This window comes from Xiphophorus hellerii, chromosome 10 (assembly GCF_003331165.1).
Source record: "Xiphophorus hellerii strain 12219 chromosome 10, Xiphophorus_hellerii-4.1, whole genome shotgun sequence".
Classification (NCBI taxonomy): Eukaryota; Metazoa; Chordata; class Actinopteri; order Cyprinodontiformes; family Poeciliidae; genus Xiphophorus; species Xiphophorus hellerii.
Window position 1 is genome coordinate 22610373 of NC_045681.1, and position 14846 is coordinate 22625218.

General features: G+C 40.5%; 1 protein-coding gene across 1 annotated transcript in view; it reads left to right on the forward strand.

Moving 5' to 3' along the window:
• Positions 1-11583: 11583 nt before the first annotated feature.
• shisa8b (shisa family member 8b) overlaps positions 11584-14846 on the forward strand; it is a 30449-nt gene continuing 27186 nt past the window's right edge. Inside the window, exons 1-2 of the mRNA XM_032574098.1 lie at positions 11584-12432; positions 13419-14093. Of these exons, the coding sequence (XP_032429989.1) occupies positions 13453-14093 (641 nt within the window). The 5' untranslated portion in view covers positions 11584-12432; positions 13419-13452. The remainder of the gene's footprint in view (positions 12433-13418; positions 14094-14846) is intronic.

The window sequence follows — 14846 nt, forward strand, 5'->3', positions numbered from 1 at the left end:
GTCTGTGGAGTGGCAGATTGGGATATTGGTCCCTTTAAAAAGAAATGGCACCAGAGAGTGTGTTCCAACCTTCAAATGGTCACACTTCTTATCCTCTCTGAGAAAGTTTACCCTAAAGTATTAAAGACAAGAATTACCAGTGGACCTCTTCAGGAGCAGTGTGGTTTTTCATCCTGGCTGTCTAACAGTGAACCTGATCTTTATCCTCCTGGCATGTCACATGGAGTGTCAGGAGAGATTGACTGTCTGATCTGTATGCATCTCATGGATCTGGAGAAGACTAACAAGAGCATACACTGGTACTATTCACAGCCAAGTGTGGTCAAGTCCGTTCCTCAGAGATGGGTTGAGGAGATCTGGAGTAGAGCTTCTCTGTGTCAAATCAGAAAAAAACTACATTTCTATTCTGGTTTTGCAAAACCTTGAGATCTCCCAGAATCAGTCGGAGTGTCCCTGAGGAGAATGCTAGCTCTATTTTGACTCTTGATCCATTACCTCCGTAACTAGATCTCAGAAAAGTGTATGACAATTGATCTACAGATTGTTGGACTTCTTCTTGAATGCATGTGGAACATTTCTATTTTAAAAAGCACCACAATCACATGAGATGGAAAACTGACCGCTAATGTATTATTATGTCCAACCTCATCTGTGCTTTGAGCACAGAAAGAACAAAAACTAGTTCTGTGATTGGCTCTTTTGACAGGAAGCGTTGACACCTTGACCTTTTCGAGCTGCAGGTCAGAAAAGTCTCTGGCTGAATAGAAATCGATGGCTAGACTTTATCAATTGATTTTATGTCTGTTTAAACTCATCCTGATCAGTGTAAATATCATCAGAAGTACAACACCTATTTCTTATAATTTGACGTCTTTGGCTACAGGAAGTAAGTTTCCTTCTCATCCCTGGTGAGCATGAAAGGTCACAACGAGAAGCAGATTTGGATGCAATAAGTGTGTTTGTGTAAGTTTTATTTTTTTTATATACAGTACAGACCAGAAGTTTGGACACAACTGTTTGTCCAAACTTTTGGTCTGTACTCAGTTCAGACCAAAAGTTTGGAGACACTTTCTCATGAGAAAGTGTCTCCAAACTTTTGGTCTGTATTGAGTACAGACCAAAAGTTTGGACACACAGTTGTGTCCAAACTTCTGGTCTGTACTGTATATGAGAGAAAATATGTGTGGAAGCTGTATGAAAGGAGAGAGCAGAAGGGCAGGGAGACAAAGACGACGGGGAAATGAGATTCATCACAAATCTCTGCAGAAATGATGGCAGTAATGGACGCAGCAGCGTCAGGGCTGATTTGTATCTGTTGAGTGGAGTCAGGGGCACAGGCCCTTCAAATTGCTAATCAAAGCTGGCCGTGAAGACTGACAGTTATTCTCACTGGGTCCCTGCGAACAGCTCATTCACTTCTATAAGATACCGTGTGCAGCTGTAATAGACCCAAATGAAGCTGGATATTTGCATCTTCTTTGATTTGGCAAAGGTCACAGCTGACAGGACAGTCTGGTGGGAATGGAGACACACACACACACACACGCGCACACCAATGTCTGGCTCTAAACTCTTCCAGTCTTGTAGTATTTATAATACCATATTTCTAAAACAAAATACATCTTCATAAATCACAGAATTTATGCTGGTCTGGCTCCAACCTACAGCCATTTGTTTTCTTTTGACTGGGTTCTTGCTTTCCCTTAAACAGAAACGAGGGCAGTGTTGGTCCATAACCCCTGACAGAAACCGATGACTTTGGCTTGTGTGTGTCTGTCGGGGTGTGTGGCAATGGCGAGCCCTGTGGGCTCTGCTGACCTCTTTGTCTTTGTGGTTCTAATCAGTCGACTAAGTGTAGGCACACAGTCAGACGACCAACACTGATCAGTCACCTTACTGCCTCTAATGACTGAATTGCAAACAGTCAATAATGTCTGCTCAACATATTACACTGACTTGTATCTGTACAGTAGGTTGGAACTATACCTTTTATTAAGGAAGAATAATTTAAAATTAACTTTGGACAAAACGTTTGGCTCTCTCTTCCTTAATCTTCCGGGTCCTCAGCGGGCGACGTGCAGCCAGAGTGAAAACAACAACACTGCGCGTTGACGTCACAGAATCACAGAGTTTAATCCCATACAAAGCAACGTATGCATCAACAACAAAGCTGCAGAGGAACAGAGATATGCATTCTTTACCTTATGCAGACAAAGACAGACAAGACAAAGACAAACAAAAAAACAAAACAAAGACGCGTCTTTGGAGAGAGCCGATGCAAAAAAGCAAAAATAGTGGCAGCTCTCTGAATTTTTTTACTCCTGACACGAAGTCTTATACTAAAGGTGTGTCTTGTCTTTTTAATATATTCGCTTAAGGCGTAGCTCTCGTCTGCCAACTGGAAGCTACCTTGGACACTCAGAGAAACTTAGAAACTCCCCCTAATTTACGGCAAAGATCAAAGACCATTTGCTCTCTGGTAAAAACAAAAGAGCGAACAGCTGCGTCCTGACCCCCTGTGGTTCTATGGTCATTTTGGGTACAGAGAAACCTGAGATAAGATTTCACAGATAGTACAATTTTCAAATACATTCATCATTTGCTAGATTAGTAGTTTTAAAATGAGATAATACAATCTTCAGTAAAAACATGATATTAATACTTAGAAAAATGTCTTAGAAATTAAATGTTAGCGGTTTCAATCTTCTATGTTGCATTAAGTTTCACACCATCCCAGATGTTGGTTTCTTGCAGGCTTTTGATCTGCTGTGAACAGACCAGGCTTCTCTCCCCCAAGCTCAATTTATTGCCCTGCAGGAAATGCTAATTTTATGGCCTCCTGTGCTCTGGCCGCACAGCGGGAGGCCCCATTGAGAGATCTGCATTTGGCCCCTGTTTGTCTGAATGCTTAACACAAACCTGTTCAAAATAAAGACATTTGTTCAAAATAAGAATGTTCAATATACCTTTTACACATGCCGTAAGATTAACTGTATTAAGCACTAAAAATAATCATTTTTCCTCAACACTTTCTAGTTTATTTGTATTTGTTGAATATAGTGGTGGCGCGCTTGCGCTAGCCTGCTAATGCTAATAGTGGAGCTAATTTTTCATTTAATTGCATATTTTAAATATTTAGTGCACCTAGCTTCCCTTAAATAAAATTTTCTGAATAAATTCCAAAGCGCTAATTTACTCGCCTGTTTTGTAAACTTTAGGTTGAATAAAGATCGACGTCTGCGTTGGAAGTTTTGTCAAAACTTGTCAAATAGTTAGAAGTTTATATTCATGCTCTTATTTTGACGTGGTTGAAGATTATTTACGCAGCAGTTCCGCTTCCTCTCTTCATGTTTGTTTTTCTGGAGAAACTTTACTGAGCAAGTGGCAAGTATACAACAAACAAATTAGGTATACAAAAAAAATACAACACTTTAGACCTGTGCCGTACCTTTTATTTTGTCCTACTGTTATTTATAGTGACATATTATTTCTACGCTAAATTTTCCATTATCTTTTAAAGAAAAAACATTTTCCACAATTTAATATGTTACAGCAAAATGTGTAGTTTCCTTGCCTTGTATTGATTGTACTTTTTGTATGCATTGACAAAATTTGTTCCGGAAGATAAATTACTCATTGTCCAGGGACAACAGATGAAAAATAACCGTTAACATTTACAAAAGTGTTATTGTGCATTGTCTCTACCAAATAAATTAAATTCTTTTAAATCTGATTGAATTAATCTTTTTCCTCAAACTTCTACACAAATCACATTTACAAAAGTCTTCACAGTCTTTGCTATTAAGTTAAAAATTGACGTGTTTCCACTCATTTGGAAAGGCACAAACCTGACTACATAAGGCCAAAAGTTGACACTTCATTTTGGAGTGCGATTAATATGAAACGGCTTCAAATTTTAAAATTAGTCACTAATTCTAAGAAGAATCTGTAACGGCACTTAAAAGTTGATGATGTCAGACATTCGGTAAAAGCTGGAGTGCCATTGTTATGTGGCACACCGCACACTGTGCCAGTGCACAGTAGCCCTGTGGGGGCATGGTGTTAAATATTGTGGCTGACTAGTGCAGACAGCAGAGTGGAAAATGAAAATGTTTTTTGGTGAGTAGAAAACAAAGCACGCATTAATGTGTCACCACAAGTTCTCCTATTAAAGCTGGAGATGATATGTGACGTCGGATGCTCATTGCTGCTTAACAGCATGACAGCACAAACGACAGCAGTGGAAGATATTCAAATTCTTCTGCAGGCAAAGTAAAACAAAATAAAAATAGTTAGGGTTTATGTTTTCCTCCTTTTATTGGTCAAAACTACAAATCTAAGCCTGCCATGCCAAGGAGAAGGGTGAATTTACAAGTGCTTAATCTGGTCAAACATCTTTAAAACAAATCTCCGTGTCCCGTCAGATGCCGAGCCACAGTGTGCGGATCTCACTCCAAACGGTTTCAGCTCAGAAACATCAGAACGGCTCCCCGTCTTTGTTCTCTGATCTCACACTGCGCGCCAGCAGGGCCAACAGGCAGTTAGCCTCATTTACACACACGTTCACATTCCATTGAACAAGCAGATAAGACGGCGTAATAGGATGAAATTTATGGCTGACATGTTAAAGAGGCAAGAAAACTGGAAAGCTCTTCAAAACAGTGTAGAGGTGACCAGGAACTCCATGCCAACAGGTCACTTTTATTACTGGCCAGTCTTGTTTCTATTAGCATGTTTGCAGATGAAAACGTTTTCCCATTCAAAGCAAACCCTTTGCTCCACAAAGTTAATTACTAGCTTTGCAGGGTAAAAATTCTGTTGTCGCTTTATTGTAATGTTTTGAGATCTTTAGCAAACGACAGCATGCACACGGTATTCCACGGCATATAAAGCTCTGCCTGAATTAACGCACTTAATTGGTACTCATTAAAACCTCTTTGCATGAGGAAACACCTTGTGATATCCGACTTCATTAGACTGAACGGAATGTTTTAGGTTTGATCCTTGATATTTTTAAAAATCTCTTACTCGTAATAACAGAAGAAATTAGTTTAGCTCCATGTAGGCTATTCTGAGTTCTCTTGAGTTTTTTTTTAAAAATTGCTAACAGTTCCCTTCCTTTGGTAAAAAGATGTCAGAATATCATAAGCTTGAAAAGTCAACGAATTCTATGAGTGGTGGAAGATACCAACCTAGTCAGGCTTATGTTGCATCAACGCACAATTTGCTAGTTTGGCGGATCAGCAAATCGTGAGCTGATTCAGCAGTGACAAATATTTACTCAATATATGTAGATGATCAGTTTTACCTGTTTAAAGTGCTAAAATCTGATAAAACGGATGATGTACATCTAACTAGGTTGTTAGCTTCCAAAATGTATTCAGTTATTCTCACATTCTATGCGTAATAAACTAGATTGCATAAATTTGCATTGTCCTGTTTGTTTAACTCCCTTATTAATTATTTTAGCTTTATATTTTGTTGTTTTACTGTTATGCTGCTTTCTTGCTGTAAGTTTGCATTTGAATCTTACTTTAGCTAGCTTGACTTCATTCTAAGCTTTAGCCTTAGTTTAGGTTTAGTTCTTCGTTTATGTTTATGTTTAAGAAGTCTGTGCCTTTGCCTTTGGCACCATAATCTTGAAGACTGTCATTCATTTCACTGTAGGCTACGTATATTATTGAAATGACAATAAAAACCTGACTTGATTTTGCTAATGCACGTTAGCCGGAGAACACAGAAACACACATATGTGTGTAATACAGAAACAATGGGATGTAAAAATAACTTACAAATGAAAGTTTTGAGTTTATGTAGTTAGTAAAGTGGAATGCTTGTTCTTGTGTGGACCCAGCTCCAAATATCTGTTAGCTTTGATTTCCTATCACACAAATTTTTTTATCCAGATCACTTTAACTGCTTTCTACTGCAGAAAAGACACTGATTACTTCTCACTAGTGAAGTTTCTATTCAAGTTCCACATTACCCCACTTGTATGGGGGGAAAAAAATCCATTTCACAAACTCATTAAATTCATAATGCAGCATTTAAGCAAAACTGCATTGTTTTGCATAACACAAAGCATGTGCTCCTGTATGTAAGGAGGGGGGGACTTTAATAAAAACCGTGCCCATAACACATTAAACAGAGCCTGCAGTAATGGCTCAAGCAGGTCAATACTGCTGCATGCTGGGAACTAATTCTCAGAAAACCTTTGATCTTTCTGTTTTGTTGTTGTTCTATCAGCTCAATCAAGACTAAAACATAGTGTGTGAAATAAAAAGATTGCATGCATGTTTATTCATTAAAGGGAGAACATGTGTAGCTACTGCTTTAACTGATCTGTGGCAAAAATGACATTTATTTTTGGAGACTAGATGCTCTGTTTTGCGCATTGTAAATTGTTCCAAAGAAAAAATGAATTGCAATAAAGCAGTTATCACCAATGCTTTCCAGAGCGGTAGGGTTCTGGGTTTACACCTGCATGTCATACATTTTGAATCGGCTGAATGTGAAAATAACGGTGGCTTTACACTGGCCCAGTTCAGAGTGCAGCCTGCCTCTCACTCGATAGCAGCTGGGTGAGCTTCCAGGCCTGCTCTGTGGTCCTCATGAGAATAAATCAATAGAGATAATGGATGGATGGATTTGTTCCCCTGCTGACAGTGAGCTGGTATCTGTGACCCAGTAACGTTAAAGTGTTTTTTTCCCCAAAACATTTATTGATGAACTAAGCAGAAAGACAGCTGGGCCTTTTCATGGTTGTTTGGTCAAACCGTCCTCAACATCTGTGTTTGCTGTACCTGATTCTTGTTTGGATACATCTGAAGTTTTATATACTGTACATGTATACATGCATGCATACAACATGGATTCATTATGTCAATACAAAACAGAAGTAGCTTTCACTGCAGTTACTGCTGTTAGTCTTTCCTTGGTTCTCTCCATCAGCTTTACACATCTGGAGTCTAAAATTTTGGCTTCTTTGTAGAATTGCTCCAGATGAGTCGGATCAGATCCAGGTCTGAACTTTGAGTAGGCCAGTCTAACACATGAGTTTATCCCAAGTCCTTGTGCTGTAGCGCTTGCTGTAGGCTCAGGACTTTCATGTTCATGTTCCATATAGATTAGACCTTTGAAAAGCAGGACTGATAGTAACCGTTTGATCGGTTTTCCGATCTGAATTGTGGATCTCTGCAGCTTCTCCAGTTACCATGATCCATTTGAATACTTCTCTAAATAATACTCTCCTTGACTTACCTTGTCAGTTTGAATGGGCATACATGTATTGGTTGGTTTGCAGCTGTGTTGTACTCTTTGTTTTTATAGAGTTCTGAAACAGGAGATGTTCTTTTATAACCTAACTCTGATTTAAACTTAGGACTTAGAAGCATGATGAAGACAGCATTATAACCTGTTTTCCGACACATGCCGACAAGGAGAGATCATCCACCCATTATCAAAGTTAAAGGGTAACTTCCCATCACACCTCCTGTCTTCTTTTTCACCTGATTTCCTGGGCTGAGCAGCATCAAAGCGTCTCCTGGGTCAACTCAATAAAGGAGTTCCCTCTGATCACGGCACTTCTGCTTCAGAGAACTCTGGAAGCTCTTTCATGTCTTCACGACAGACAGACAGCAGCTTCAGCAGAATGAAGGCTTATAGATGCATTTCAAATGGAAAAATGCACAGCTGAGTTTATATCTGATGGCAGTCGCAATATCTTCAAGCAAACCACAAACTTGTTTTTGACACACTGTGCTCTCACTTTGAGATAAACTGTCGCTTATAGTAAAGTTTCTACTCAAGGTGAGAATACTACGTGGTTGTTACTGATCATTTAGTGGTTTAATGAAATGGGTTAGGGTTTAGTTACTCTTAGTCAGAACCCTAACCCTACCCCTGAAGTTCATTTACATTGTAAGAACCTAGCAGGGACAGCATAGCCTTCAGGATAATAAGAATATGCAAACCCCCGAAACGCCCTCCAACCTCTGATTCTACAGAGAGGTGAAGCTGTCAAGGTTAACTGGAAAGGCTTCATTACCTCCTTGTGTATATATGTTTTCCAGAGTCTTGCTAATGACCTAATTATTCTATTCAGGTGGTGCAGTAGAGGCACATCTAAAAGTTGCAGGACACCGGCCCTCAAAGACTGGAGTTTGACACCCCTGCTCTGGAGGATCCTCCACCTTGAGGTTCCAGAGGCACCAGCAGCTTCAAATAACTGTTTGCTGCTTTGTAAGGGCATTTTAACAGCTGCGCTCTTAATCTGATGAATTTGTCTAACAGAAACCTTTCTCATTATGTCTTTATCTGTACAAACCCATCTTTGTTCTGAATCAGCCACAAATCTCTTCACAGTATGATAACGCTTCAGTTTTCATTAAATATCTAATGTTTTCATACCTTGTCATACGGCACTACACTATCTGATGATTTTCGTCAGCAGAGAGATCCTTTCTCTTTCCCATATTTCTTGAAACCTGTGGCCTGCTTAATAATGTGGAACATCCTTCTTAAGTAGATTTCCTTTAATTGAGCTCACCAGACAAACTAATCAACCCAGCTCTCTGAAATTAATTATAGTGATTCAAAGAGCCCTGACACACAATACCATCTAGAAATTTAATAGAAAAAAATGTAATCTTTATGACACTTGAATCCAATTTGCATAATAATTTGGAACACGGTGTACATACCTACCTACCTACCTCTACCTCTACCTACTTCTTCTACTTATCTACCTCTATCTACCTATTTCTGCCTACCTACCTCCATGTCTACTCTAATGGCCTAATAAATTTCTCTTTTCACATCATCCTACTTCTCTTGATTATAAAGTGTTTTTTAATCTCTCCCCACTACCTCCCGCTGTAAATTCAGTTTTCTCTCCTTGTTCTCGAAGTCGCTCTTTCCTCTTCTTTGGTCTTCTGCCAAGCCTTTCCCCACTCCCCATTCTTCCAACTTTCTGCCATCCTCCTCATCTCATTCTCTCTATCCTTTCCTTCTTTTTTCGACTGTCAGCCTCCTCCCTGCTGCCCCACATAAACCTCTGTTCTTTTTTCCCCCTCCTATTGCACACTGTTATTGCTCTCCCTGGGTCCGGCATCCAGAGTGCAACACAGAGAAAACTGGAAGAAGAGTCAAGTTTGCTCCTTCGGCACACGAACTGGAGCATTTTGGGAGAGGAGATTAGTGGAAGGGAAAACAAAAACGCCTCTTGTCAATCTGACTTATAATTCCATTAAATTCTGCACAAGTGGTGGTTTACTTTGAGAAAATAAGCCTCAATAATTGCCCTCAGCAGTGGCATTTATGGCTCTGTGTGTGTATGCAGTGTAGAAACATAAAAACAATAGTTTAATTACAGCACACATTGTTTCCGCATGTGTGCTTATTTTTTTCGTAATGAATGTGTCAAGCTGCAGGTGTTTAGGAGTTCCTTTAGCGCTGGCTGCCAGTCTCTGCTCCTGGTTTTTGGCACCTGCTGCGCAAGTTTTGATTTAGACAAAAGACCACGGAAAGCTGGAGCTGGACCCTGCTGACTCCTGTATCTTTTTGACAAAAGAAAGATGCGTATGGAGTACACACATACACACATTTGTATATACTGGCAACAATGAGGGTAGCTCTGGAGGAAGACACACTGCTGCAAGAGATGAGAAATCTGATGGGGAAATAGAGTGTGTGAGCGATTATGGAAGTGATTCGTACATGATGAACAGGAGTGACTGCAGCAGATGTTGACTGTCCTCTGTGAGCCATGCAGATGCAGAAATGTCTCACACACACACAGTTGTGTTTTCACATCTTGTGGGGACTTTACATAAGCTACCATTCATTTTCTACAGCCTAACCCTTACCCCACCCCTAACTATTACAAAAACAGCATTTCCCCTCATGGGAACCAGGATTTGTCCCCACAAGAAGCAGAGGTCCCCACAACCCCACAATGTAGACAGAAATACAGTAGGTCCCCACAAGGATATAAAAACCTGGCTCACACAAACATTGTCTTTCTATCTTAACAAGGACTTTGCATTGACTTCCATTCATTCTTCATTGGTTTCTATTGCCTAACCCTGACCTTCACCCTAAACGTTACCTTAGGTAAACATTACGTCTACATTCCTAGCCCTAACCTAAACGTCCAAAATGGTCCTTACAATGTAACAAATACAAGCCTACACACACACACACACACTCATAAAATTGCACAAACTTTGCTTCATTGAGGATGGCCAAAGCATGACCATGACCTTAGAGCATCTCTTCACCTTTGCTTTTGAGTCCAGTGGATTGTGAAATATTCTTCAAAGGCATTTTAATTTAAAAATAGAAACTGTGGATTGAGTTGGACTGAACACCAGACCGTCAACATAAATGTTATTTTTATCTTCAGGTTTTTATGGGGAGGCCAGAAATATAAAATCAATAGTCCAGTGGAGCTAAAAATACAGGACCGCACCTTCCTGTAGAACACAACAGTGTTGGGTTATAAAACCCGACCGCATATATCTCTAGCTACCCAATTATGCAATTTAGCGGTCTGTGAAGCATCAAGCTAGCCAACCATGCTGCCCTTTGCTCGCCGAAGAGTTTTCCTTTTTTTCCAAGACTTGACTCAGCATCCAACCCTTCTAACATTTTATGTTGTTTTCATGGCCATTATACGCTGGAAACTCTTTGTTTATTTAATCAAAAAATAAGTAAATAAAACATTTGATTTTTGTAGTCTGAAAGCCCTGTCCAAATCTAGCCAGAACAAATACTTTGAGGACAATAACAATGTTTCCAACACATTTAGATACAGTATATCACCGCCTCAGAGATTTTTTTTGTATCCATACCCTGACTTATACTTTTCAATTAAATGTTTTGGGATTTGCTTGGAGTGTTCTTTAGTCTTCATGTTGTAATGGTAGCCAGGAATACTGATGAACCAGTGAACGGATCTTTCAGATATAGATGTCGTTACGCTACAGTCACTTGAGAGACACTCACTGCACTAAACTCACCTCAGATTGAGACTATGAGCACCGACTGGCGGGACCTCTGTTGAATGAAGTCAGTTACTTTAAATGGGATGAAAATCTATTCCATTTTATGTCAAATATTTGCATACAATTTTTATTATTTTGTGGAAATCAGTTTTTAATTTGACATTATAGAGTTTTTTTGTAAATTAATTTGTAAAAGAAAATGGTTGGTCATGACTCATTTTCAAAATCAGTAAAAAAAGATAGAACATCTTAGGGTGTGAATACCTTTTATAGGAACTGTATCTGTACAACGCTGTGAAAATGTACTTCTCCCTCTTACAGTTTTTCTTTTACATTCTAACTACACATCTTCATATTATCAAAAAGATTCAGATGATCATTTTATTTACCGAGGCTATCCAAACCGATCTGGACAGGTGTGAAACGAATGGGCGCCACACCTGGAAGGTCGCGCCACAGCTTCTCTGTCACATTGAAGTCCGCTTGAATCTTCTTCTAGGAAAGAGAATTCACGATTCTGTCGATTATAGCTGAAGTAGAAAAGCCGCCCGGGACCCCCACAGGTCCACCAGCACCTCTGAGCGTTGACGTGTTGTTCTGATTCTGAAATGCTGCCAGATGTAATGGCACACAGCAGCTACAGTATGTTCAACATTCACACTTTGAGGAAATAATTGGCTGTGAAATCAGGAAAAGACAGGCTAGGAATATTTTTAAGGCTTTTTTTTTTTTTTACTACTTAATGCATAATACTAATATTTTGGTGAATGTCGTGTCCAAAAAATTAAGTCCCTTCTCAGGATATAAAACAAACAAGATAGAAACAAAATCAAGAGTACTGACTAATTACTGTCTTTCAGAGAACATCTTAGTTTTTCCCTCCATTTTTTTTCATTTTTTCTTCCTTCCTCCCTCCTTCCAGGCTTTTTTCCTGTGGGTATGATGGGAGATGCAGCTGGATATTACACCCCCCTCTACGCTCCCATTCAGATACAGAAACGCGGTCTTCCTCTCCTCTCTCTCTCTCTCTTTCTCTCCCCCCCTTCATGTCTGTCTAACTCTGCGGAGAGGTAAACAGAAGGGGAGATCTCATTTAGTTCCTGAACTGTTGCAGCGCTCCGTGCTGCTGCTCACTCTTTTGAATCTTGGTCATTCAGAGGCACCAAAGAGACAAAAAAAAAAATCTTGGACTGGACTCGCAACTCGGAAGCATTTACAGAAGGAGAGAAGGCAAGAATTAAAAAGAGCGACAGGGATCAGAGGAGTGCAACGTTTTGCACACAATGAGCGTCCAGCTGCCATGGAGAAAACATGAGCAACTGCAGGAATATGAGGAGTAATGCTGCTGAGTGAACTTTTGTGGATATCACTGAATTCATTCCCTTAAACTTTGGGGGGGGGGGAGTTTACTGTAAAGACAGAAAAGGTAAGTAAATATTCATTGTGTTCGTTTCACTGCTGCTCATTGAAAAAAAAAAAAAAAATTAAATTGTCACTTTATAAAGAAAAAAGAATTGGTTACACTGGTTTCCTGGATGTGCTGACTTAGTTTTTTTTAGTAATATAAAAGTGGAATGGTTTTCTTGAATCAGCACTTGGTTTAAAACGCTCTCTACCCTCAATGTTTCACCGATTCCTTAAACATGATGCAAATATCTTTATTTTAAGGTCAGTTTTAGAACCACTTTCTGCTGCAAAATGACATCATCCAACAAAAAAATAGTTTCTTTTCATTTTTTGATGTTCTGTCCTGGTGGTCCATGATGGGTCTGGTTGCCTTATAGTGTCAGAGGCAACTTTGCACCAGAAAAGGGTTGCACTGACTGTGATTGGGCAGACTGCTGGCATTTATAATGAAGATGCAAATGATCTTATGCTACAATCTAGTGCAGCGCATAAAATAGTGAAAGGCAGTGGTACCAGATAGGGGTGCTCCAACACAGCTTTTTCACTTCCGATACAATATTGAAACATTGAGTATTGGCCGATACCGATATTGACCCGATACGGTATCAGCACAAATCATACGTACTTTTGTTACTTATTTGTAGTGTGGAATGTTAGAAAAGGCTGGATCGAGTAATTGTCATGAGAACAACTGACATGTTTATTATTAACCAATTGGTCTGATGAAGGATAGAAACGCTGGGCTGCACTAAATGCTGGACCGGAATGCTTGTTTTTTGGTTGATATTGAACCAATTTCTAATTTCAATATCAGATCGAGACAGTCCTACTAGGAGTCAGCAACATTATGCCCAATTTTTTTCAGCTTCGTCTTGTTTGTTATGAAACACAAAAAAATTGCTTTGACATTTTGTGTATCAGTGCATCTAAATGTAGCTTTCCTGTGTCTGACCTTTGTTTTGTCCCAACACTGTGTTTAAAATGTCGCCCTCCTGTTGCCTGAAGGTGGGACACTGGAGACGGAAACTCTCTGAGAAGCATGGCGGCCACCAGCCCTTCCTCCTGCCACCCTTTTCTCTTCTTCTTCCTTTCCTTCCTGGTCAGCCAGCCAGCGGTCACCCAGGACACTTCCTTCTCCACGGCGACAGTAACCGAGGGGGACCCTGCTTTGACCCCCACCAAACTGTCTAACCAGACAGCGCCCAGCTTGGAGGACGTAACCCAGGGCACTCCTCCGGAGACGGGGCTCTCCACCACCACCAGCGGTGGCGACGCCGACGACGAGGACGTCCCGCCGGTTGGAGGGACCCGTTGCCAGGGTTACTACGACGTAATGGGCCAGTGGGACCCACCGTTTAACTGCAACGCTGGGGTCTTCCTGTACTGCTGCGGCACCTGCTTTTACCGCTTCTGCTGCCAGTTCCGTCAGCAGAGGCTGGACCAGACCATCTGCTCCAACTACGACACGCCCATCTGGGCCAACACCGGGAAGCCTGTGGCCACCATCACTGAAGGCCAGGGGGATTCAGACCGCGACCGGACGCACCTCATCGTTTACATCATTTGCGGCGTTGTTGCTGTCATGGTGTTGGTGGGCATCTTCACCAAACTGGCTCTGGAGAAGACCCGAGGAGGAAGTGGAGGAGGGGCGGGGATACCTCAGACTGACCTCAACTCCAGGTGAGGAAATGTGTCTGAAAACGTCCTGTTTGCTGTGTGTACAGTTCTGTTCAGAAGGTTACATGCACTCGTCTTAAGGGTGTATGTCGCATCAAATTTATACGTACAAACTCAAGCATAAGTTTAATTACTTACATAATAGTTTCTGAAATGTCCCTTAGCACGGTGCGTTTCGATATAGACTTTTTTATAACTATCAACACCTTCTTCTTGACAGAGAACTGGTAGAGTTAATTAACTTTATGGGATTAATGCCAGATCTCTGGCTTTTAAGCGTAGTTTGCACGTTTTCATAGGGTTGAAGTCAGGGGATTTTGGGAATCCATTGAGCAACCCTTCCCAAAGCATTTTTGTGTATGTAGATCATTGCCTTGTTGGAATACCCAAAGGTGTGCAAGGTGACCTCAGCTGTCACCCTATTGGAGAACAGGTTTATCAAAGGGTTTGGTTGGTTTGACACAGAGCAGCGTGAAAATGAGCCACAACGTCTGAAAATGGAACAAATGTATCAAGTCTAACAGAATATCAGGTGTGAAAACACCCTATGCTATCTTGCATACAACCCAGTTGTAAAAACAATACCTTGTTGCTATGGTTACACATGTGTCCGAAAGTGGTAAAGTAAGAGCAAGTAATCCTTCCAGCAACACAGCATCCAAAACCAGAGGAAATGATTTTGCCTCAACCAAAAAGAGGAACAAAAGTCTCCAAAAAGAATAAATCGGTATTAATGTAACAGAAGCTGCTCCAACA